Source organism: Euprymna scolopes, chromosome 44, assembly GCF_053919585.1.
Source record: "Euprymna scolopes isolate OS-2025 chromosome 44, ASM5391958v1, whole genome shotgun sequence".
In the NCBI taxonomy this organism is placed as follows: domain Eukaryota; kingdom Metazoa; phylum Mollusca; class Cephalopoda; order Sepiida; family Sepiolidae; genus Euprymna; species Euprymna scolopes.
The window spans coordinates 21,552,355-21,575,930 of NC_136525.1; the positions used below are offsets into that span (position 1 = coordinate 21,552,355).

The 23,576-nt window shown below is 33.8% G+C and overlaps 1 protein-coding gene across 3 annotated transcripts in view; it reads left to right on the forward strand.

The window, feature by feature from the left end:
- Nucleotides 1-23,576, forward strand: part of LOC145268731 (protein transport protein Sec24C-like) — a 107,413-nt gene that overhangs the window by 37,779 nt on the left and 46,058 nt on the right. For all 3 annotated transcript variants that reach the window (XM_080124302.1, XM_080124304.1, XM_080124303.1), the window contains exons 2-5: nucleotides 4,294-4,463; nucleotides 13,820-14,048; nucleotides 17,630-17,846; nucleotides 18,565-18,621. In XM_080124302.1, the coding sequence (XP_079980428.1) occupies nucleotides 4,301-4,463; nucleotides 13,820-14,048; nucleotides 17,630-17,846; nucleotides 18,565-18,621 (666 nt within the window). In that variant the 5' untranslated portion in view covers nucleotides 4,294-4,300. The remainder of the gene's footprint in view (nucleotides 1-4,293; nucleotides 4,464-13,819; nucleotides 14,049-17,629; nucleotides 17,847-18,564; nucleotides 18,622-23,576) is intronic.

The following is a 23,576-nucleotide window of genomic DNA, read 5'->3' on the forward strand; positions in this document are numbered from 1 at the left end:
CCAGCGGATGTCCAGCTTATAAAACTGACGTTAAACCGAATGAGGATAATACTAACAAAAATGTTTTTCCTATTATATATAATGGACGAACATATATTACACTACTCCTCTTAGACAAGGAGGTAATGCTTGGACGAATGGTTTTGTGGGTCCTGGGTATGATCTTAAAGGAAATCAGGGATGATGTCCCATTTGGGAGAATGTGGAGTTATTTATCATTGCTCCTAGGTTCACGTTACTATCAGATTAGGCTGTCTGAAGATACTGGTTTCCTTAAAAAAAAATTTAAAAAAAGTATGCACTAAACATTGATGTCATTACTTTTTCTTTCCTTTTGTAAAACTCAATCATGTTCTGCAAAGTCAAGAACAAAACAATTTTCTACAAACCAAACTCCATGAATAAATATTTAAAGACATAAAGAACTTTAAGCATAAAAACTTTTCAAAAATTACTGAATTTGGCATTAAATAACCTAAAAAGGATTGATATGCCGTAAAACAAAAACAACCCATCAATCAACCAAAAAAGGCAATATTTACAGGGATGGTTTCATAAGATACTACACTGTCCCCTTATCTGAATTGAGCATGGAAAGATAGTACATTAGTCTGAAATAATGAATTGTGCATTAAAAAAATAATATAATTTAGATTTCAGATAAGATTCAGCTTCAGACAGATACCAAATCTCCATTAGTCATAGAGCTTTAAAATCCATTTTTAATGAAGAAAAAAAAAATCTTGTACATTTCTATAAAGTTGATATCAATATATATTTAAACGAATATTACAAATGTATTGACTTTCTATAAAGTTGTTCAACGGCTCAACTATAAAGGAAACAATTCACACGGACTTTTTCTTTTCCTCCTCCTCCTTCCCTGACCACATCGTAATTGTCTGAACTTTTATGAAGTGAACACTGCTGTACTTAGAAATCCTCCCATCGTAATGACATGTCATCGGACAACACAAATTTGCCACGTTGTCTTTCGACAGATGTATATTTTTTTTTTTTTTTTTTTTTTTACTAATGGGACACAATGGGATGGATTGCATTACAGCCAGAGGTGGAGTCGGCTATAAAAAAAATATCTGACTTTTTTAACTCTCTTCAGAATTCTACAACTCGTTTAATATTAAAAAAAAAAAAAAAAAATAATAATAATCCAAACTTTTGGAATTCTTTTAAACAGATGAGCTATTAAAAACTTGTTTCTCCTGATAATATATATTAGAGGTAACCGTGAAACAGTTTGAAGCTCAATTAAGCACTTACCATGAAAATAATGATAGAGCAGAGAAAGACTAACATGTTTCTTTTAATCTGTTAAGACATTTTTCTTGAACTAAAATTAGTTTTTTTTTTTATTTTTTTTTTATTTATTTATTTTTTTTTTTTTTTACTTTTGATTCAACATTAATTGAAGGATGATCTCCAAAAATGCCTATTATGGTTATATATTAGATGTATCTATGACTCCTTGAGTCACAACCACTTCACCAAAATTCTATTTTGACTTCATTTGGAAATTACGTAAATGGTGACATATGGCGAGAAGAATGTCTTCGAATAACTAAAAATAAGTTTCTTTACTTCCAAGTTATTATTTGTATGAGTGTACATAGTCAAAAATAATGAAAAAAAAAAAATTATCCTTTCTCAGTTTTCACATTAATATTCATAGATAAAATGTCGAAACCAGTGAAATTAATAAGAAAACGTTTGATTTATAAATATCTGATCACTAAGACTTTTACCTTTTTACTATTCAACTTTCATTTAATTTTTTCAAAATGAATTTTATATAAATTTAAAAAGTGTCTCCCGACTTCATCTTGCATACCCAAACTAGTTGTTTCCCTAAATAGGGTAGTTCATAACTTTGGAGAAACACTTAAATTTGAATAGACACGGAGTTAAAAAAAAAAAAAAAAAAAATTTACCATTTTTCGTCCACAGGTATATCAGTGTCTGCATAAATGTCTAAAAGAAAAAAAAATCTATATATCAGCCACAGTTTTTGTTTTGTTTTTGTTTTCTTTCATATTGGTGCAGATGTGATAAATATCAATCTGATAAAATCACTTTTAGAAGGCTTAATTTCTGAGCAAATCTGATGCCATTTTTACCAAAGTGAATTTTTAGTGTCGTTATGTTCCAAACTGAAAATGTTCAAGAAAATTCCATTAAAATGTTGCATGATTTATAGGAAATGAAAAATGTTCTAAATTGGAAACCGCTTGAAGTTACAAATTTTCAAGATTTCTTTTTATGATGTCCATATGCAATGCAAGTTACAACAGAATCTGAGGATATCATTTTTAAAATCCTAAATTTCTGGAGGATTTTACGTGGAATTACTCACTTTTGTGTTAATGGATACATTCTTAAATAGCTTTACTCAAACCAACTGATATTCCTTCTGTATCTAGCATTTAAAAGTAGTATTAGAATCGGTGTATATCCTATTTTTTAATCACTTGGTCGTGCACAATCTTTATTTTTCAAAATTTATTTTTTCAGCAAAAAATGTATTCCCTCTCACTACTTGTGAGTCATTGATTTGAGGAGGATAATTCCATTTCACTAAGATTCATTCATTTTTTTTTTTTTATACAAGAAATTGGGACACTAAAATAAACGCAACTTCAATGAGTTGTAAGAAAAAGTGCTTGTTGAGGCAAAAAATCGATTTTTCCCCTATTACATCATGTTAAGCAAACGCTATATTACTTGTCATGCTGAAAATAGTAATTATCCAAAAATTATGAAAATTCATTGAGAAGAAAGTTAAAAGTAATTTTCACGGAAAATTGGGGAAAATTGCATTTTTCGTAAAAGTTTGAAAGTAGATGAAGATTTCATACATAGGGGACATAACTCGATGCATATTTTACATTACATCATAATGGCATCCAACTTGTGTCGCTTATAGCAGTAGACTTTATTTTTTACTAAAAGCATAATAGCAATTGTTGTACTTAAAGAATTTTTGTAATTTTGGGATACATTACTATTTTCAACATGACAAGTAATATTGTTTTTGCTTAAAATGACATTTTAAAAAAATCGATCTGTTGTCTCTCAACAAGCACCGAAAAAAAATGTCAATCTTAAAAATAAAAATGCTGTGACTTTGTTTTTTTTTTTTTAGTGTAACAAAGTTGAACATTTTGTAGTTGCATCTTTTTTTTACAATTCCTTGAAGTTGTTGGTTTCAGGAATTGTAAGAGAGATGCAACTATTTTTTTTTTTTATTATGAACAATTAAAATATTTAAAAAAATAAACAGAATAAAAATATAAAAGTGAGACTACCCCCCCCCCCCTCGAATACTTTTTATTAAAAAAATAAAGGTCCAGTTTTTAGTAGTCTTCAACATTACAAAAACGAAAGTTGCAAAAAAAAAATTTTTAAACAAAACTTTTTATTAAAACAAAGGATTTATTTTATTTTATTGAAATAAAACCAAGTAGTTGCAGATTCCTTTCCTTACAATTCCTTTAAGTTGTGTTGGTTTCAGCGTCCCAAATTCTTGTATGAAAAAAATGAATCTTAGTAAAATGGAGTTATCTCCCATATATCAATACAGAATTATAGAAAATGCCTCGCTCTCTATCCTATTTCTTAACTTGTTAGTTATTTGTCTTGCCTATGACTGTTAAATGTATCTGTGAAACAATTATTTGAAGACCTCAAGGTTTCTTTACATTTAAAACTCTGTAAGCCGAATATTTTTTTTAATAAAAAAAAATATTAAATTTTTATTTTTTACTTTTAAATTCTTGTATTGTTAGGTTATTTGGACTACTGTTCTCAACTTGAGTGTTATTTTCATATTTCGGTCAAACCTCCAACCTTTTTCAGGTGTTTTCAAACTTTACTTCACGAGTCCTTTATTTAATCCATGATAGTAGCATGCTCTCGTACCGTCAGTCATAATAGAAGTCCAAAGTAATTCGCAATTGTATTTTTAGTGTCACCCTGCACTGAGGATTGAACCTTCAACCTCCAGAAGAGTTTAACTTACAACTGAATTTTACTTTATCTACTATGTTGTGGGTCTTTTTTGGTCCCTCAACAACGGTAGGATTGGCCTTTCACTCTCATTCGTTTGTTTGCATTTTTCTCAATAACCATGCCTTGGATTTTTTTTTTAAATTGTGCACAAACATTAATCATGGTGAAAGTAAATTTTTTCACTTGTGGAGGGAGACCCAGCATGCTCGGCTTGTTAAGTTTTTTATTTGTTTTTGCATTTGTTTAAAAAGAAAATTTCTTTTTCAGATTTCTTATGATGAACCCTCAGTTTGGAAGCCAGTATCCAAGTGGATATGGACCCGGCTCACCTCCTTATAGTGGGCACCAGGCACCTGCCATGAGACAACCCATGCCTGCTCAAAATGTGTATAATGGACCAAATCCAAATATGGGACAGAGGCCGCCAGGACCCAGAGGTAAGAGGCTTTGCAGAAGTTCACTTCCTTAGTTATTTTGAATGAAGGGGTGGGTCATTTTGAATCAAATTTGTTTAAATGAAAGCTGTTTCATTCTTTTCCATTCCAAATGAGACATGTTGCTACTTGTAACCTAAGGGGCTACGATTTGGAAATGTGTCTATAGGGGACTGTGGGAAGCAGGAAACAAGGTTTAGAGGTCTGAGGGGAGTACTATTAAAGTTGAAGGCTTTCTACCATCTACAGACGTCAATAGTAAAGGGGTGAGATTTTGCTGCTGGTTGGGAAATTCTATAAGTTCAAAGTACATTCCATTAAAGTACATGTAAAACAGGCACAAGAACGCAACATTGTAGTAATGGAACAAAGGTTGGAGCTTGAGTGACAGTGTGAGACCTATAAGATTTTACCTTTTTGGGGCCTTGTCTAAGAGAGACTAGTAGTAAATGCTCCAACCCTGAGTTGAAACTGAAGTTAACAAAAGGAATAAAGATAAAAACCTTGCATTTCTTTATTGGAGCCATAAAATTCTCAATGCATCTTATGTGTAATAATGACATAACAAGTTAGGAAAATCATGTGATGATGTTATGAAACCTTTTTGTAATATTAACATGCATCGTGTGCACTCGTCTGGCTGTGATCTCTTGCACATGCCACACTAATACCATCCATCGATCCATCAACACAAGTCCAATTTATTAACAACTAGCAGGCTGCCCTAGTCGTAAAATACACTTAAATAATGCAGATTCCATATTTATATTATATTGAACCCAATATATAGTAATGATTTAAGGCTTTAAAAAAAGAAATGACTTGTGCGCCACCACAAAGAATCAAAACCAAAACGTTTAGCTTTCGATTTACATTTTCCCCTGACGTCAATGCCTGAGCTATGAAGACATGTTTGCTACAAGACTAAAAATTAAAATATGAACCAATAGTTGTTTCACAACGTTTCGGCCAACTATTCCTCTGGCCTTCGTCAGGTGGTAACCGTGACGGATAGGAACTCTGAATCTCCTGACTGAATTCACTGCAATTACTGCCTTCCATAGTTGTTGTCGTCTCACCACGTTTTGGCCAAGTAAGCATCTGGCCGGCTTTGGATAGGATTGAAACCGCTATCTTACCCAAAGCCGGCCAAAACATGGTGAGATAACAACTACAGAAGGCTGTAATTGTAGTGGATGCAGTTAGGAGAATCAGAGTTCCTATCCCATCGTGGTTACCACCTGACGAAGGCCAGAGGAATAGTTGGCCGAAACGTCACAAAACAACAAAAAAAAGATGAGAATAAGTCTGCAATAAATAATACTCGTCTAAATGAATTCCACTTATATAATATGAACCAATAGCTATTACGTTACGCAAGCATATTCATGATGCCGTCGTTCGATCATCACCTGGCAAATTCCATTTGTTTAATTTTCACACTTTTGCACTGATTTTCCCTAGCTAAAATCCAATTATAAAGTTTTGCATGGGTTTGAATACTCTATATATTAAGTTTTAGGTCTGTGAACCAAAAACTGACAGGAGTTTTATAGGCAAAACTTTTTAAACAAATATGTATACACCTACATAAATATATATAAAAAAGCTTTGTGTTTTCTATAACCTTTTTACGCAAATATTATTCAAGTATAAAATGAATAGGTTCGCTGTGGAATTTCCACAGGTTTTGCTAGTTAAATATTTATATAAAATATTTCCCAATATCAAATATGGCAACTTATACACCTGGAGGTTACATCGATTGAGATGGCATACAGATAATACTAAAGATGAGAACAGTAGTCCGATTAATCCAAATGATACGAACAATCCTTATCTAAAAAATTCAGAACTGTAATAATTAGCATTACAAGTTGATTTTTTCTTTTTAGATAATTGTTATTTTATCAACTTGCATGAAAAGAGCTATGTAAAAGATGCTTAAAATCGTTTGAATTATGCAAATACCATCAGTAGTTCAAAAGTTATAAGAATTTTAAGTGCCAAAATTTAGGCTTTTCCGTGGACATTTTTCTTTAGAAAAAGTGGGCTAAATTACGGACCTCCGAATTTCAAGAAATTCGGTAATTTTGCCACCATTTATTTATTTTTCAAGCTATTCTCATGAAACTTGGCAGTTTTATGTAAAATTGTGTGCTCTTTCTGATTATGCAGTCAAATCTGATGTATCTCTTTACCATAAGCCATGAATTATAAATTCAGATGTACAAATTTCAATTTCTTTTAAAACTGGAGCATGGTATCATACAGTGGGTGTCTATTTATGAACAAAACTAATATATCCTCAGTTAAGTATTATAGTAATATTTAAATATAGCTTTATTGAGAATAGGCATTTTCCTGCCTCCTCACCAAAGGAGAGCTTAATCTTGGGTGTAGCCACTGAATGCCTAAAGAGCATTCATGGCCGGTATTTACTACTCCCCTCAAAGAAAAAAATAAATTGAGTAGATATGAATTAATCTCAGAAATAAATCTCAGAAAATTTTTCATATAAATTTTGGATTGCTGTAAAAGATGGAAATTCCCATAGTCAACCAGAACTTATGCATTTTGGGACCAGTCCAATTTTCAGTTTTGTAAATCCTCTCTATCTGACCCCAAAATATACCCCTATTTTCTGAGATGCAACCATAAATCATACTCTACATGAATCCTCAATATAACTTTCACAGTACCAGGATACCAGGAATCCTGATAAACAACAACTATATATTCACCAGCTGATGGGAATTTTTGTCATTTCTAATGTTTTACTGAAAATTCAATTATGTAAACAAAGAAATAAAATGGTAATTTTTTACCTTGTTTCTACCTTAGCATTTAAAATGATTACTTTAGGGTATGCTGAAAACGAATATCGCATTTAAATTTTCTGCAAATAAGTAGTTTTCCGGATATTAAGCAATGTCATTTCTTATGTTATCACTGGTGGTCATCTTGGTACGTGCAAGCGCAACCCCAAGAAACTATGCACAAACATGCATATCAAGATGGCTACCAGCAATAACATAAGAAATGACATTGCTTAATATCCGGAAAGCTACTTATTTGTGGAAAATTTAAATGCGATGTTTGTTTTACAGAGTCGGAAAAATGGTCTTAACAGCGAGTTAAAAATAAATTCAAGTTTCACGGCATCTTTATTTAATTGTTAGGTGAAAGTACAGAATAGTTAACAAAACACCCTTCTTTCCCCATGTTAAGAATGAGCTTCTAAACAATAACGTTATTATTTCAGCATTGTAGTATAAGTGCACGAGTACCTTTTCATTTGTTACTCGCAGGAGTACTCAGCATTGCCCAGGTGTTTAGAGGTGTGTGTGTGTGGGGGGGGGGGTATATCAAAATAAAAGAATAAGTGAAATAATAACCCTGTTTAAATATTATATAAAAAAAACACTGTTAAAACTTTTTGAAAAAATCGGAAAAACGCAAAAAAAAAACGAACATGATGCAAAACGAACGATGTTAAAACTTAAAACAAATCTGAAAAATAAAAACAAAAAAAGCGAACACGAAAAATGGCCTAAATAACCCTGTTTTAATATAGCATTGTTTGGAAATCAAATTTGAAAAACTTGAAAATAATTTTTTTTAAATTGACAAACTCAGAATAAAAATGACTAGTCTAGTAAGATGAAAGCAGAAAAACAGTTTTCTATTTTTAAGAGAATACTTTAGTCATCTTGGTGCATTATGTTAGCATTAGCGCTTAGCGAGTTATTTTTCTGTTAATTTCTATAAAAGATAACATTTTAAAGAAATTTCCGCACAATTATTTATATATTATGCATGAAAATAATTCTGAAACTATTATCTATATGAAAATGGATGATATATGCTGATTTATTTTATCAATTTAGAAATATTCTTTATCAACTTTGCTCGGTCGTAACTTCGCTTCCTGTGGTTGTAAAAATAAAAATCAAACACCAGTAGAGATGGACTTCTTTGTTTATATAGCCTGTAAAATTTCAGCCATATCCAATCAAATTTAACTCCGCGCACATGTATCCAAACGTGACGTATAAAATGTAAACATTGAAAAAAACGGTTTCCCTTTTTGTTGCCGTCATTTTTTACCGGTTTTTCATTTTTAACTTGGAGCATAAAAATATTGAACACCTAAAAGAAGAATAAATTGACATCATTAGAATGCTTATTCTATTCTCTTTGCAGCAATGTAATTCTTTTAAAAATTGACCAACAAATAAAAAAGATATAATTTGTTGAAGCACATTAGGTATGTAATGTTGCCGATGTCCGCAAAAATACAGCATTCGCTTGTAATGCTATAATAATAGTGCTTTATTATTTTGGATGAGTTGAACTTCTGAACACAAACTTTCAGTTGATATTAGCAGACATCTGAAAAATCAATGATGGTACAGTAAACAATGGGTAATCACCAAAACTTCCACTATTCAATCAGTATGATGTCGCTTGCATAGCAATGGATAAGGCTGAACTGCTTGACCAGCAATTTGCCTTAAACTTTACCTTGAACTTAACAAACCATTCCTTCTATAAATTTTTACTACAGAGAGGAATCACACTAGATAATCTGATTATCACTCCTATTGGCTATCATAAACAACCTAGACACTTTCAAAAATGTGTTGTTTTCATTGATGAGCAATCAATAAAACAAGTAAATCAAATGGCATGCACAAGTTTATACGTGCTGGTATTTTTATTCTCTTCATTGCCGTTTCATAATTAACAATGTTGCTTAGTGATCAAGTATCTGTTCAACTTGATAAATAAAACGTCATGCAAGAAATACACCAGGAAAATTCTAAGTTTTCTTCAAGGAGAGAATGCACTTAGGAGAGAGAGGGAGGCACTACATAACTAAAATTATTTACTTACTGACGTAAGAATTGCGTGACACGGACATTCATAATTATCAGCTCTCTACATCATTAGCTCGTCGAATTCACATGTTTCCAACAGAGACTGATTTGAAAATCTTTTTCTCGCGCTCAAAAATGTGACCTATCCTCATATCATTTGACACCTGTTTTTTCTAGAGGTTGACCTCTTGATCCCCGTTTCAACTCTTCTCACCAGTCTCCAAGTACAATTGTTTGCAGATAGGTTATCATGACCTGCACTAAAGGTAATCCCTTATCAAAATTCATACTAGCTAACTTAATTGCTACTTACCAGCTTATAGTCCCTACTATGTAACATATGAACCAGATCTTATCCCTACTATAGTAATAAAGAAATTTTCTGCTCAGCTGGACCCTGTCCTAAATGCTTTGATGAATCTCGCTATTCTGACATCTAGAAAAATTGCCTTTGGGAAACCAGTTTTTAAGATGAAAGAACTGGCCTACAAAATTATCACCCCCAGAAGTGTCTTCTTACTCTTTTATGAACTCTTTGAATTATTAAGTTAGCGATAATTCTTCACTTTACGCTTTTCTGTATGAACGTCATCTCTGTATGCATGTACCACACACTGGATAAGGCAGGTAAAGTCAGAGCAATAACACTGGATATATTCAAGACAATTGACAAGATCTTTGCGTGAAAATCAATTCCAATGATATTACGAGATGAATATAATCAGATCTTTCAGAGCTATCTAAAAGAAAGATCCACGTTGTTCTTGATGCCCAATCATCACATTAATGTTGATGTGCTCCAGAGTTCGATAATTGAACCATTATGTAAATCTCAACAAAAATGACACTAACACACGCAACTAGCAGCAAAATCTCACTGTAGAGGTTTCCATGCTGAAAAACGTTATACTCTATAGTTTTTTTTTTCATGTGACAGCTTACTTTTGGAATTCCCTTCTTGCTCCCTATGTCCTGAGTATGACCTTAAGAGTAAATGGCAAGGCCTCATTTGGAGGCTGTGGGAAATGTGGAATTGGCCCTTACTTACCATTGCTTCCAAGTTTACTTTGGCCTGGAATGGTAATACCTGTTAAAGCATCTAGTGCTACCAGATCAGGCTGTGTGAAGATACTGAACATAGTCGTTTTTTTTAAGCCTTGTTCACCGTATACTTATGGGGTACCATGCATGCTTCATTTATTTTTTTCCTTTGCTCCATTAGGTCTTAATATATCCAGTTGGGTAATCCCCCCTATCAATGACTAAAAAGGGGGTACATTGTGGAGAAGAATAAAAATGACTTTGATAATTGAATACACATCAAAAATGATTTAGTTCATCTATTTCAGAGTGAAAAGATCAGATGTGTGCTTGTAATTATTGATTAAATCCATGCTATATAAATGTCGATAATCACTTGAGCGATTATTAAACGAGTTTGAATAAAGATGCTTCTTTTGTACGGAATCACATTGAGGTTATTAAGAGCTTAAATCTGTTTATTTTATCAGTGATAATTCACAAAGAAAATATCTTGGTCTTCTTATTTGCTTGTTGTTACAAAGTAAAATATGTTGTTGCATAATTCTAGAGGGCTAACTCGACGTCTGTAAATTATACAGTGTTGTGATAACCATGTGTTACCTCACCTGACAACACCACCAATTCCAAGGTTGTTTCCAGAGTCTTCTTCTCCTTCATCTTCTATTCTAGCAGTGTTGTCATCTCTCATACTGGCAGCTGTCAATGGGGTGCGTACAGGTTCACAAGTATGAAAAAATAAAACAAAATGCAAACTCCAAATATCGGTTGCACTCTGGATATATGTGTGACACCATCAACCTTCTGGATGCTAAGGTTCATATCTTAGTTTTTTGTCGTGACCTTCTTAAAGCATTCTCAATCTGGTTAAAGCTGCAACCTTCATTGTCTCAAATTCACAACTATCCTCGACTGGACTGCCATCAACAATAACAAACACAAGACTGTCCCCCAACCATTCTCAACTGCCATATAAACTGTCACAAGACCCATTGCTACTCCCCAAACCAACTCTAAAATGTATTGACCTTCTTTATCCCAATTATCATCACACCTTGGCTAACCGTCTGACCTCAGCTTCCTTTTGTGAGCCTTGGTGAACAACTTCTTCTCCATCGTCTTTCTACCAACCCCATTTTATATACCTTTGTTCTCTCTCCTTATACTTTTTCTCTCCCACTTCCCAACATTTGAGATGGGGGTGGGGGGTATAGTATCACAGTATTATTAATCCACATCAGATGATCATGTATAAATTACACAGTATCGATATAGCAATACGTTTGTATGTACGTTATCACCTTCCACTTGTTTGTGATCACCCGATGATTGAAGATGCAAAACAAAAAAGGTCTTATGTTTCTGAATTTTTTTAGATGACGATTAATAATTTGAATTATTCAAACTATTTTCATCTTGAGTGTAATTCGCACGTTTTGTACAAAGTAACCTTTGACCTTTTTCGGGTGTATCTCGTCAAGAGAGGAGGGGGGGCTGCACAGAATTTCGAACAGAATCAATATTTAATCCACGGAGGTAGCATGTTCTCGTTCAGTCAGCCATGGCCAGATATGTCTTAATTACTTTGCAATTGTATTTTTTGTATTGCTCACACTGAGAATTGAATCGCCAACCTCTAAAAGAGTGTCACAACTGAATTTTACTTAGTACTTTATTTGTGGACAATTCTAATATGAATTATGGAAGCCTTAAAATCTTTCTTTCTTTTTTTTTTTTTTTTTTTTTTTTTTTTTTTTTTTATAAAGATGTACCATCTTACTACATATCACTATAAATTTCTGTTTATTACTTTGTTATATATATATATATATATATATATATATATATGGGAAAGAAAAATTCAAATTTACAATTAAATTTATTGTTCGACAGAATACTTAAAAAAAAATTTTCAAAAGTCCTTATTCCGCAGTTTCAAAGAATGCTATTCTTATCAGAAGAAAGAAATTAGCAAATTATTATAGCAGAGCTAAAATTAGCTGGTTAAGCATTAAATGAAACAGCAGTTTATGATGGTTATAATTTGCTAATTTCTTTCTTTCCTCTGAGAAGAATAGCATTCTTTGAAACTCCGCAGAATAAGGATTTTTGAAGTGTTTTTGGAGTATTGTCGGACAATAAATTGTAAATTTTAATTTACAGTTTTAATTTCTCCCCCCCCCTTATAACAAGCTCTACTCTCTATTGTATTTGTATTGAGCTTTTTTATTTGGTTGGGATTAATATATAAATATTTAATATATAAATTAGATTGAAGTCTACACTAGCTTGTATCGGGTGGACATTTCGTTCCCATTGCCTTGATTGTTATATATATATATATATATATATATATATATAAATCTTATGAGTAATCGAGTGTCTTGGCCACTATTTTTAAAACGGTCAAGAAATGAAGGGAAATAAGTCAACAATAATTCAAAATTGCAAGATTTATTCTGTAATGCCTACGAATTTCCATTAATCATGAAAAAATAATTGTCTTTATAAAAAATAAAACTACTTCATCAGTTTATGTAATTTTTGGAATATATTTTTGCTTCATCACAAATACATTATAGATTTTTCTTTATTTTCGTTTTAATATGGGGAATTCTAGACCACAACCAAAATAGCTTTTTTTTTTTTTTTTTTCTTGAATTTTTAAATTTTGCTTACACCATTTAACAATCTGTGCTAAAGGTCTCATTAATTGAAACTAAAGCTATATAAGCCAGTTCCAACATTGTGATACTATGTTATTATTCCGCTCGACAATATTGCCAACTCTGATGTTATTTCCTAGGTGGTCTTTGTCTTCTATTCTGGCAGTGTTGTCATCCCTCACTGCCAAAGGAGTGGGAGGTCGGGTGCAAGTGTTCACAAGTATTCAAAAAAAAAAAAAAAAAAAAAAAAAAAGACAAAGCAAAAACTCTTGACACTCTACAAATATCAGTTGCACTCTGGGTGTGAGTGTGTGACACCATTAACCCTCTACACGCTAAGGTTCACGTCTACATTCTATTAAGGTCATATTTGTCAGTTGATGTCTTTATCTCTTGCATTTCTCTAAATTTAACTGACCATTGTCCAAAAATTGCTCCCAACCATCGCAAACTATTGCAAAACTCATCACCATTCCTAAAACTGCTCGTAAACTAACCTCAAGATTATGGGCCTATTGTTCAGTCCTTTTGTCTTAATCACTGCAGCACCATGATTAACAATCCTATTTTTACTTTTTATTTGTGTTCCTATGTGAATAACTTCCTATACTTTGGTTATTGCTGATAAACTTATTTCCTTTTTTTCTTTTGAATTCTAACACTTTGAGGGGGAGAGTTGATAGTATCACAATATTTTGGATCTATTTTCTTAATAAGCTGTTGAATATTTAACCCAATCTAATCAAAAATATTTATTTCTAATATTTAGGCCCCATGGGTATGCCGCCTCCTATGAAACCTGGCATACCTCCTCAAAATCAACCAGTCATGGCCCCTCCTCCACAAAGTCAACCGGGGATGCCTATTCAGAACCACCCACCCCAGCCTAGAATGCCACCCATGAGTCAGCCTAACCAAAATCAGTATGCAATGGGAAATCCAGCACAAAATGGACCCCAAAATGGTAATTTTGGAGGACCTGCAATGGGACCACCAAGGTTTGTACTTTTTTTTCTGGATATTTAAAAATATCAAAAGCTAAAAATGTTGCCGTAATTGTTAAACTAGCTTTGATATGACCTTTTTTTTTTTTTTCTTCTACTTATCAAGACTCAAAAGACCACTTGAGGCTAAAGGTTAAGGAGTGTCAGGTGGCTGTGACACAACCCCGTGATGATCAGTAATGGTAGAAATTGGTAGGATTTAATTATTTAAGGTAGTTCAATAAGAACTTGTTTACATTCAACTTGGAACCAACCACGTTCAGCTCTTTTGCTTTTTTATTTATTTTTTACAAGCAACCCTGCAGTATTGTTCTACAGTCGGCAGTTCTAGAGAAAGAAACTCTGTTCATGAAATTTTCGTTTGGGCTTAGATAGAGAATAAGGGAAATTATTGATAGTGGTTTTAGTTAGATGAGTGTTTGAGGAAAATGTTTTACAGAGGTGGCAAAGATTGAAGCTATGTTGAGCACCTGCCATAAAAATGATAAAGCAGAGATAGACTTGCAACGACTATTTTGTGAGACGGGGGTTGTAGGAAGGAAAGGATATCGCCCACTAGATTTTGAAGCTGGTTTTGTACCATGCAGGAAAGGATGATCTGAGCAGCTCCTTCTTAGGTGTGGCAGCAGTACTCCATCTTAATATGTATTTGGTTTTTATACAAGTTGAGGATTGTGTTAGGAGTGAGATATCTTCTGGAGCGGTAGAATGATCCAACCATTTTTCCAGTGATGGTGATGGATTTGATGTTAGACCTAAATAATTTAAGTTAACAAATCAAACTTTGTTTCTAACTAGACAATAATTATTTGTTATTGTTATGTTGTACTGTTATTGGCAAGACTTTTAAAATTACATATTTCAATCCAATCTATATCATGAAACATTTTTAACTAATCCCTTAAAAAAAATCAAATTAAACAAGGGAAATAACTCCTTGTTATGTAAAGAATATAAAGATGTTTTTCTTACAACTAAAAATATTTTTTCTGTATAAATTAAAAAAAAAAAAAGTAAAACTAATTCACCACATTCTGTAACAATGCCATGTTAAAATAAGTTATCTCCCTTACTTTAAGTTTATGAATGTAATCTCCATGTAATCTGATTTTTTGCTGCAGAAAAGAAAGGTTTTGTTAATGCTATACTAGGAGTGTTCAATAACTAAAGTGCCTTAACCCACTTCCAGTTGTCTGATCTAGTTGAAATTTTGCATGTGCAATGATTCATATCTCTATGGATTATGTGGCAAATTGTACATATGAACTAATTGTGGTTTCTGATTTACAGGCGTTTGAACTGAGGCAGGTGTGAAATGGAACCTGCTGGGTGTCACACAGTGATTAGGTTTTTTGTATTTGAAACGATGCAAACCACAGGAGTCTTGAGATTAAATGAAAGAAACATAATAATAATAATTTCCCATCATATGACTTTGTAAAATGCTGGCATTGTGTATTCAATTATGGTTGAAAACCTGTGGAAACCACTCCCAAACCTTATGCCATTGATGATGCATCTGCTAATCAAGATGGGGCTGCCATTTTGGAAGATCGATACGTGACTATTCGCCAAATAGCCCAAAAGGTCAAGATTACAAGTCAAGTACAGTCTGTAGAAACTACCATTCATGCCAAATGGATTCCCAGGCTACTGACACCTTTCTAGAAGCAAAAATGTGTTGAATGCTCGAGGATGAATTTGGAGATGTGCAAAGAAAACAAGTCAGTTTTTTACTTTGTTTTTTGTTTTTTTTAAAGACTGATTACACAGGATGGAATTTGGGTTTATCAGTATGATCCAAAAATCAAAGCTCAATTAATGGAGTAAGAAGTATTTGGACTCATCATCTCAAAAGGAAACGAGGGACCAGCCTTCCATTAGCAATGTCTTCTGATAAAGTAGTGATGAGATTTCCTGGCAAAGGGTATCGTTTGATCTAGCTAAAATTTTCCATGTACAATGATTTATATCTCTATAGGTTATGTGGCAAATTTCACATTTGAACTAATTGTGGTTTCTGATTTTACAGGCGTTTGAATTGAGGCAGGTGTGAAATGAAGTCTAAGTATTGCGCAGTGATTTTGTTTTGTATTTGAAAGATTTTTGATGAAATGAAAGAAACATATGGTAATGATGTACATGGCTCTACATTGCGAGTGGAACAGTCACATTTGCGAGTGATTTTTTTTTTTTAAATGACGACTAGAAATAATGAAACGCTTATCTTTTTAGTGATTGTATTTCTTTCACTACTGAGTGAAAAATATCTTCAACTTTTTTCTTTTTTATAGAAAATGAACAAAGTTTAATTATTTAAACAAAAGTTTAATAGAACAATATAATTTTTTTTTTTTTTTTTTTTTTTTTTTTTTTTTTTAACCAAGGCAGTAAAAAAAATATCTGAAGAAATTAGAATGTTTATACCTTCAACTATCAACATAAAATTTATTGTAGATTTAGAATAATACTTATTAAAAAAAAAAACACTGAAAAATCTTTATGGTGTACATACTCGTCAGAGAGCGAAGATGTCATATTCTAAAAATCACGTAGGTTTGGCTAGTAACTTTTCCGTTAAGCTAGTAAACAAAAACATTTAGTTGTCAAAGGTCAACTAAAGATAAGTTTGTCCCTAGAGCCCTGGTGTATCATATACCCTTGTAAAACGCTGGCATCATTAATTCAAACATAGATAAAAATCTGTGGAAAAAGTTCTCTGACCTGCCCCCCCCCCTCCTTCTGTCATTGGCAAGGCATATATATCATTGAAGTAAGGCTGCCATTTTGGAAGATCGATGCATGATTATTCATCGAATAACCTAAGAGGTCAAGATTAGTACAGGATCTTTGAGACTATAATTCTTGATGATTTGCAAATAAATATCTTCCAGGTTAATTCTCGGATTACTGACACCATTCCACAAGTGAGAACATGTCAAGTGTTTGAGGATGAATTTGGAAAACTCATTAAACAAGATGAAACCTGGGTCTATCATTTTGATCCAAAGACCAAAACCAGTCCATGCAGTTTGTGTCCACCATCTCCAAAGAAGGCAAGGTTGCAGCCCTCTGCTGGAAAAGTCATGCTCACAATCTTCTGGGGTCAGGATGGAGTAGTGATGACAGATTTACTGGCAAAGGATACTACAATTAAAAATTTGCAAAGTCTGTTTCACATTTGAGGAAATTAAGAGAAGTTATCAAACTCAACAGACGGAGTAAGGTCAACAAGGTATTCTCATCCTGCAAGACAACGCTCCAGTCCGTAATGCACATGTCGCTGAATCAAAAATCCTCCCCCATCCACCCTATTCCTGACCTTGCACTCTGATTTCACCTCTTCCCAGCCATAAAGTTTTTGAAAGGAAAACATTTCTCAGACAATGCAGTTTTGATTTCCAAAATCACGTCATGGTTGGGGGACCAACCTAAGGTGTTCTACAAAGTCCCCAGAGTTGTATTGAGTAATGGGAGAAAAGTGTAACTTTTGGTAGTTCCTTATGTAGTTTTGCCAAGTTTTGTTGCTCTACTCTGGACATTACCTATTTTTTAACGTCTTTTCTATGTTTCAGAATGGGCCCTCCTCCTACAAATATTCAACAACAACAACAGCAACAACAGATGGGTTTTGGAGGTCAGCAAATGGGATCAAACCAGATGCAGTCCCCACCCATGATGGCACCTCCGGTTTCTGCAAATAATCACATGAGAATGCCTCCCCCTAATATGGAAGCACCACCTGCACCATTAGATGGGCAGTACAGAGGACCTCCCCCACAAACATCACAGGTAATTAGAAATTCTATCCATTTCTTTTCATATTAATAATACAATCTATATTTTGCCATTTATTTTAAATTTAGATTTAAATTGTAAATAGCAGAATATGTGGAAATTTGACAAAGAAATTTTATTATGCTTTTTATCTATTAAGGAATAAAAATCGATATTAACGGTATAGGTTACACACAAATATTTGAGGTTAGGCATCTCTCTCCTTGTCTCTTTCCTTTAATTTATATCTATTTTTAAAGCTAAGTGGTCAGCTATAGTCGAGGGCAACCCGAAGGCTCCCTTTTCATTTGCTGTTATACTGAGGTGTAAGAGAGGGTGCCACTCCATTCTCAGGATTACTCCACTTACACTTGTTCCTCCCTTTTATAATGCTGAGTGTTTAGCAAGGGGGCATTGAGTTCCAGTTTTTAAGTCTTTAGTATGACTCTACTGAAGATTGAACTTGTCTCTCGCCCCATTAGCAAACACTCTTACCATTCTACCACTATTGTCTATATCTATCTCTCTATTAACTGATATCACACCCTCTTTTTCACTTTTTATTACATATCTGATTTGAATTATATCCCTTACATTTTTTAATCCTTTCTCTTTGCTGTTACTACTGAAATTTTCTCACAATTTTTCTGTCTAATTGCAAAGATGATAAACATCAATATATCAATGGTATTGGTGATATGCATTAATGTATAACGTTATGTTTGTTTTGCAGATGGTGTCACAGATGAGAAGTATGAGCATCGATTCTACAGGAAAACCGCTTATGCAGGTTTGTTATGTTTGTGTTATCGGAGAATTTTTAGTAAATTTTTACTTGCTTTGCACCTTAACATTTTCCTTTAAAAATGACTACTTTTGTAGGTTTTCGGGTATGCTGGAAACAAATGTCGCATTTAAATTTTCAAAATATTAAGCAATGTAATTCCTTATGTTATCCATCAGGCACAGCCATAGCCGAGATTAAACTCCCTACACGAGTTTGTAGTGTAATTCGAATCTTGTCGGTAGTTGAATACTTGATACTTCGCCATGTTATCAAGGGTATTTTTTATCATGATGCCATCACTAGAAAGGGTGCCTACCAGGGCTTAAGAGAGTCCATCTACCCTCGAGAGAAGGATAGACCGCACCAGTTCCTCAACATGGTATTTTATCTTGTGGTACATACAGCGCCTCACTTTCCCAAATGGTCACCACTACATGTAACATAAGGAATTACATTGCTTAATATCCGGAAAACTATTTATTTGCAGAAAATTTAAATGTGACATTCATTTCCAGCATACTTGAAAACCTTAGTGATCATTTTAAAGGAAAACCTTAAGGTAGAAACCAAGTAAAAAAAAAAAAAAAAAAAAAAATTGGTATTTTTTTTTTTTTTTTTTTTTTTTTTTTTTTTAGTCGGTTAATTTAAAGATGGATAGTAAATGTGGTGTTTCTCTTTGAAATAGAGAAAAGTCTGCCATTTTTGACACCGCTCCTTTCAATTCTTTTTTCCATCGATAATATTTTGTGCTACTTGATCAGGTTCTCAGAAGATGCTGACTTACTGACCTCAACTGCATCAAACATTGATGCTATTGTTTTTTTCCATTCCTTTAATCATGTTTTGTAAATTCCAAAGAACAATTTTCTTTTACAAAACAATCAAATCAAACACCATGTTTAAATATTTGAATTGGTAAAAATAAAACTTGAAACAGAATAAACCTTTTCAAAACTATTGAATTCGATATTTTAAAAATTTTTATATGCTATATATATTGTAATATCGATAATTTGTGAACAGACGTCGTCTGAAGATTTATTTTGATGGGCTTTCACAAAATTCCCGCTATTCTGCTCTCTTGTCTGTTTGTTGGTGTTTTTCGTATAAAAGTGAAGCAATCAAAATAAACGTGATTCGCTGTCCTTCGTGGCGGTGGGGAATACCCTTCATATCAGACAATTGCTATTCGTTAAGACACTACCAGAGCCTCCCCTCAAGAGCTGAAAGCTTAACTAGTTTACAGCCAAACTTGTGTGTGATCGCCTGCGTTAACTCATTCATTTAACTTTCACTTTCTGCATGTCGACTTTTAGATCGCTAAATTAGAAAGCTTTTCTCTTCCTGTCACGTTTTCTTTTACTTTCTTTTCCACCTTTGCGTCAACACTTTGGGTTCGAGACTGCCTACTACAACTTTTTTTTCTCAACACACACCGCCAAACACCCGGGCAAAGCCGGGCGCCCTGCTAGTCTATCTATCTATAAATATAAAAGCGAAAATGTGTGTATGTATGCTTTTTGTGTATGTCCGAGAAAGGCTTCTTTCCGAGAATCGATCGGTTGACTCACTTCTTTAAACTTTTTATATCCCGTTTAAATGATAATATCTACGAGTTAACGAGGGATGCCTGTCTATTTAATTTGCTCGACTTTGAAAAGATAAATATTCAACATTTTTCACTCGCCGCATGTGCATTAAGCTTTTTCGTACAATAAAAGTGAAACTAATTCTGACAGTATTTTTCCGATCGCTCAGAACTATTTATATACCCCCTAGATAATAATATCTACGATTTGGGAACGCAGGTCGCCTCTAGATTTATTTACGTCGATTTTTATGAGATTCGCGCTATTTCGCCTGTTTGTCCTGCTTTTTAGTATAAATAAAGTGAAACTTAAATTCAAACCGTTCGTTCTCGGTATCGCGCCGTGAAACGTCCAGAAGCAATCGCCTTTGATTAATGTGGGGACAAACTCCTCTTATATCAGACAATTGCTATTCAATCTAGACAATGGGGAGCTGTTGGGGGGGGGGGGGGAAACAGTCAAAGTTGGGTAAACAAACCCAAACACTGCCTCGCAGCAAAAGTTAACTGCGTGACTTCTATTTGACCTCATTAATTAGGTCAAATAGAAGCAGCAGAGTTAACTTTTATTGCGACCACCTGTTTTTAATAAATTCAAACGTGTTTCCATTGTATGATGCGGTGGCACAGTGGTTAACGTCACACTTTTTTTTTTTTCACATTTAATTTCCAACTTTGCCTCAAGGGTTCGGGTTCGATCCTCATACTCACCTACCAAAACTTTTTTTTTTTTTAACCCCCACCCCCCCGAGTTTTGATTTACCCAAAACCACACACACCTCAAAACACCCGGGAATCGCTGGGTACCCCCCGCTAGTATATATATATAAAAGCGAAAATGTGTGTATGTTTGTTCGTTTTTTGTGTATGTCTGTAAAAGGCTTTTTTTCTTAGAAGCGATCGGTCGACTCATTCCTTCTTAAAACTTTTTATATCGCGTCTAAATCATAATATCTACCAGTTAACAACGGGGGTCGTCTGTTTATCTAATTTGCTCGACTTTGAAAAGATAAATATTCAACATTTTTCGATCGCCACATGTGCATTAAGCTTTTTCGTATAATAAAAGCGAAACTAATTTTGGCAGCATCTTTCCGGAAACGTCTGAAAGCAATCAGCTTTCATCAATGTGGAGTTTCTCCTTATATCAGACAATTGCTATTCAATTTGGACAATCTCCTTTTTATGGGGAGCTGGTATTCCCCACAACATCTTGGGCAAACAAAAAAAAATCCTGCCCCACATTAAATAAAATACTGCCCCACAGTCAAAGTTGACCTCATTAAGTATGGGCACCTGCCAAGTTTTAATACTTAAATAAATTAAAACATGTTTCCGTTACTATTTCATGGTGGCCCAGTGGTTAACGTCGTTTTTTTTTTTTGTTTTTTTCACACTTTAATTTCCAACTTCAACTCAAGGGTTTGGGTTCGATCCTTCATACTTACCAAAACTTTTTTTTTTAATTCCCCCTCCCCCCTGGACACAAATACGCGGGTGTTTTGATTTATCAAAAATCACACGCCCAAACACATGGGTCATGCTGGGTACCCCCCGGTAGTCTATAAATATAAAAGCGAAAATGTTTGTGTATGTGTTTTCGTGTATGTCCAAGAAAGGCTTTTTTCTAAGAACTGATCGGTCGCCTCGCAACGTAAAAATTTTTATATCGCGTCTAAATGATAATATTTACGAGTTAACCAAGGTCGTCTGTCTATTTAATTTGCTCGACTTTGAAAAGATAAATATTCAACGATTTTCGATCGCCGCATGTGCATTTAAGCTTTTTCGTATTAAAAAAAAAAAGAAGCCAATAGACTCGCGGTAAATAAAACACTGTCCCACACCTGCCGTTAAATGTTGCATGTTTTTTTTTCACACTTTATTATTTTCAACTGCGCGTCAAGGCTTGGTTTTTTTAAACAAACACCTGTAACACCCGTTCAACAATCTTTCTTTTCATTTGCCCAAAAACGCACACACCTACAAACACCTGGGGAAACTCCGCGTACCCCCCCGCTAGTATATATATAAAGGGCAAAATGGGCGCAAGCGTTTGTGTTCATCCACAAAAGGCTTTTTGGGTGGGGCTTCTAGCGTCGGTTAGATTCCACATGTTTTCGCATACTTCCCAGATCGTAATATCTCCGATTCTCAAACGGAAATCGTTTCTATCTTTGAATCTTTTTTATAGTTAAGCAAAATTCACACTGTGCCGTCGTTTCAGGTGTTTGTTTGACTTTTTCGTATAAAGCGAAACTATTCAAACACAAATAACAGCTCGACAGCCTGGTAGCCAGCACTGCACCAACCGAGATTAGTTCTTGGTCAATGGAGGGGGGAACCTTTATATACTGAGAAAATTTCATTTTTAAGCAAACTGTGTCACATTTTGTTTTGTGGGAAAACAAATACTGATAGAAAGCGCCAAGTTTACCTAGCCCCTGGCCAGTTTTAAAAGCAACGTTCATTTCTGTGCATGTGTGGCGACTCCTATGATTCTTAAGTTAATTACTTATTGAATTCGCTATCCTCTTTGGCCTAATGGTTAGCGAGGAAGATTAATTACCCTATGTTTTTGAGTTCGATTCCACTTCTCTATCTTTTTTTAATTTTTTTATTTCAATTCGATATCCTCTTTGACCTAATGGTTAACGTGGAAAACTAATTACCCACCTATCTTTATTTTAATTATGTGGAAGCCATTAACATTGCTTGTGCCAATATCCTCCACCTGGGCAATGCCAGGTATCCCTGCTAGTCTATTATATAAACAAGTTTTTTACTTAGTTTTAAGAGATCAAGGGGTTAATCCCTCCTGGAGCTCACACTTGATTCCATTATGATTTAAATTTATATCCAAGGGCTCTTTTAAGAATAGGTGTTCCCTTTATAGCTGCTATCTGTATTTCATTACAGCTCAGATTTCCAGGGATTGCTTCTAAGTATTTCTGTATGCTATTATGTCTAGCTAAACATTCGAAAACAACGAAACAAACACCCATAAAGTTAGTATATTCTTGTTCAGGGTTACCTTGAATGAGTAGATAAAATTTAGAGAGGAATTATTCATTCTCTGGGGGTCAACTGGGGCAGGTTTCATCTGGGGTTAGGCTTTTCTATTTTATGTACTAAATTGAAAAGCAAATGCAGACTCCTTCCATAAAAAAATCTATTATATAAAGGTGTGTGTGTTAGAAGAATGAGTTTGAGAGATGGAGAAGTAGCAAGATAATAGTTTTAATAGAAATAGGTTACTTTTTGCCCTGGGCAATGTCGGGTAGTCTTGCTAGTACAAGAAAAATATTCCAATGTATAAATGAATCATATTTGAAGAAGGATGGAATGCACATTCACAGGATATATGAAC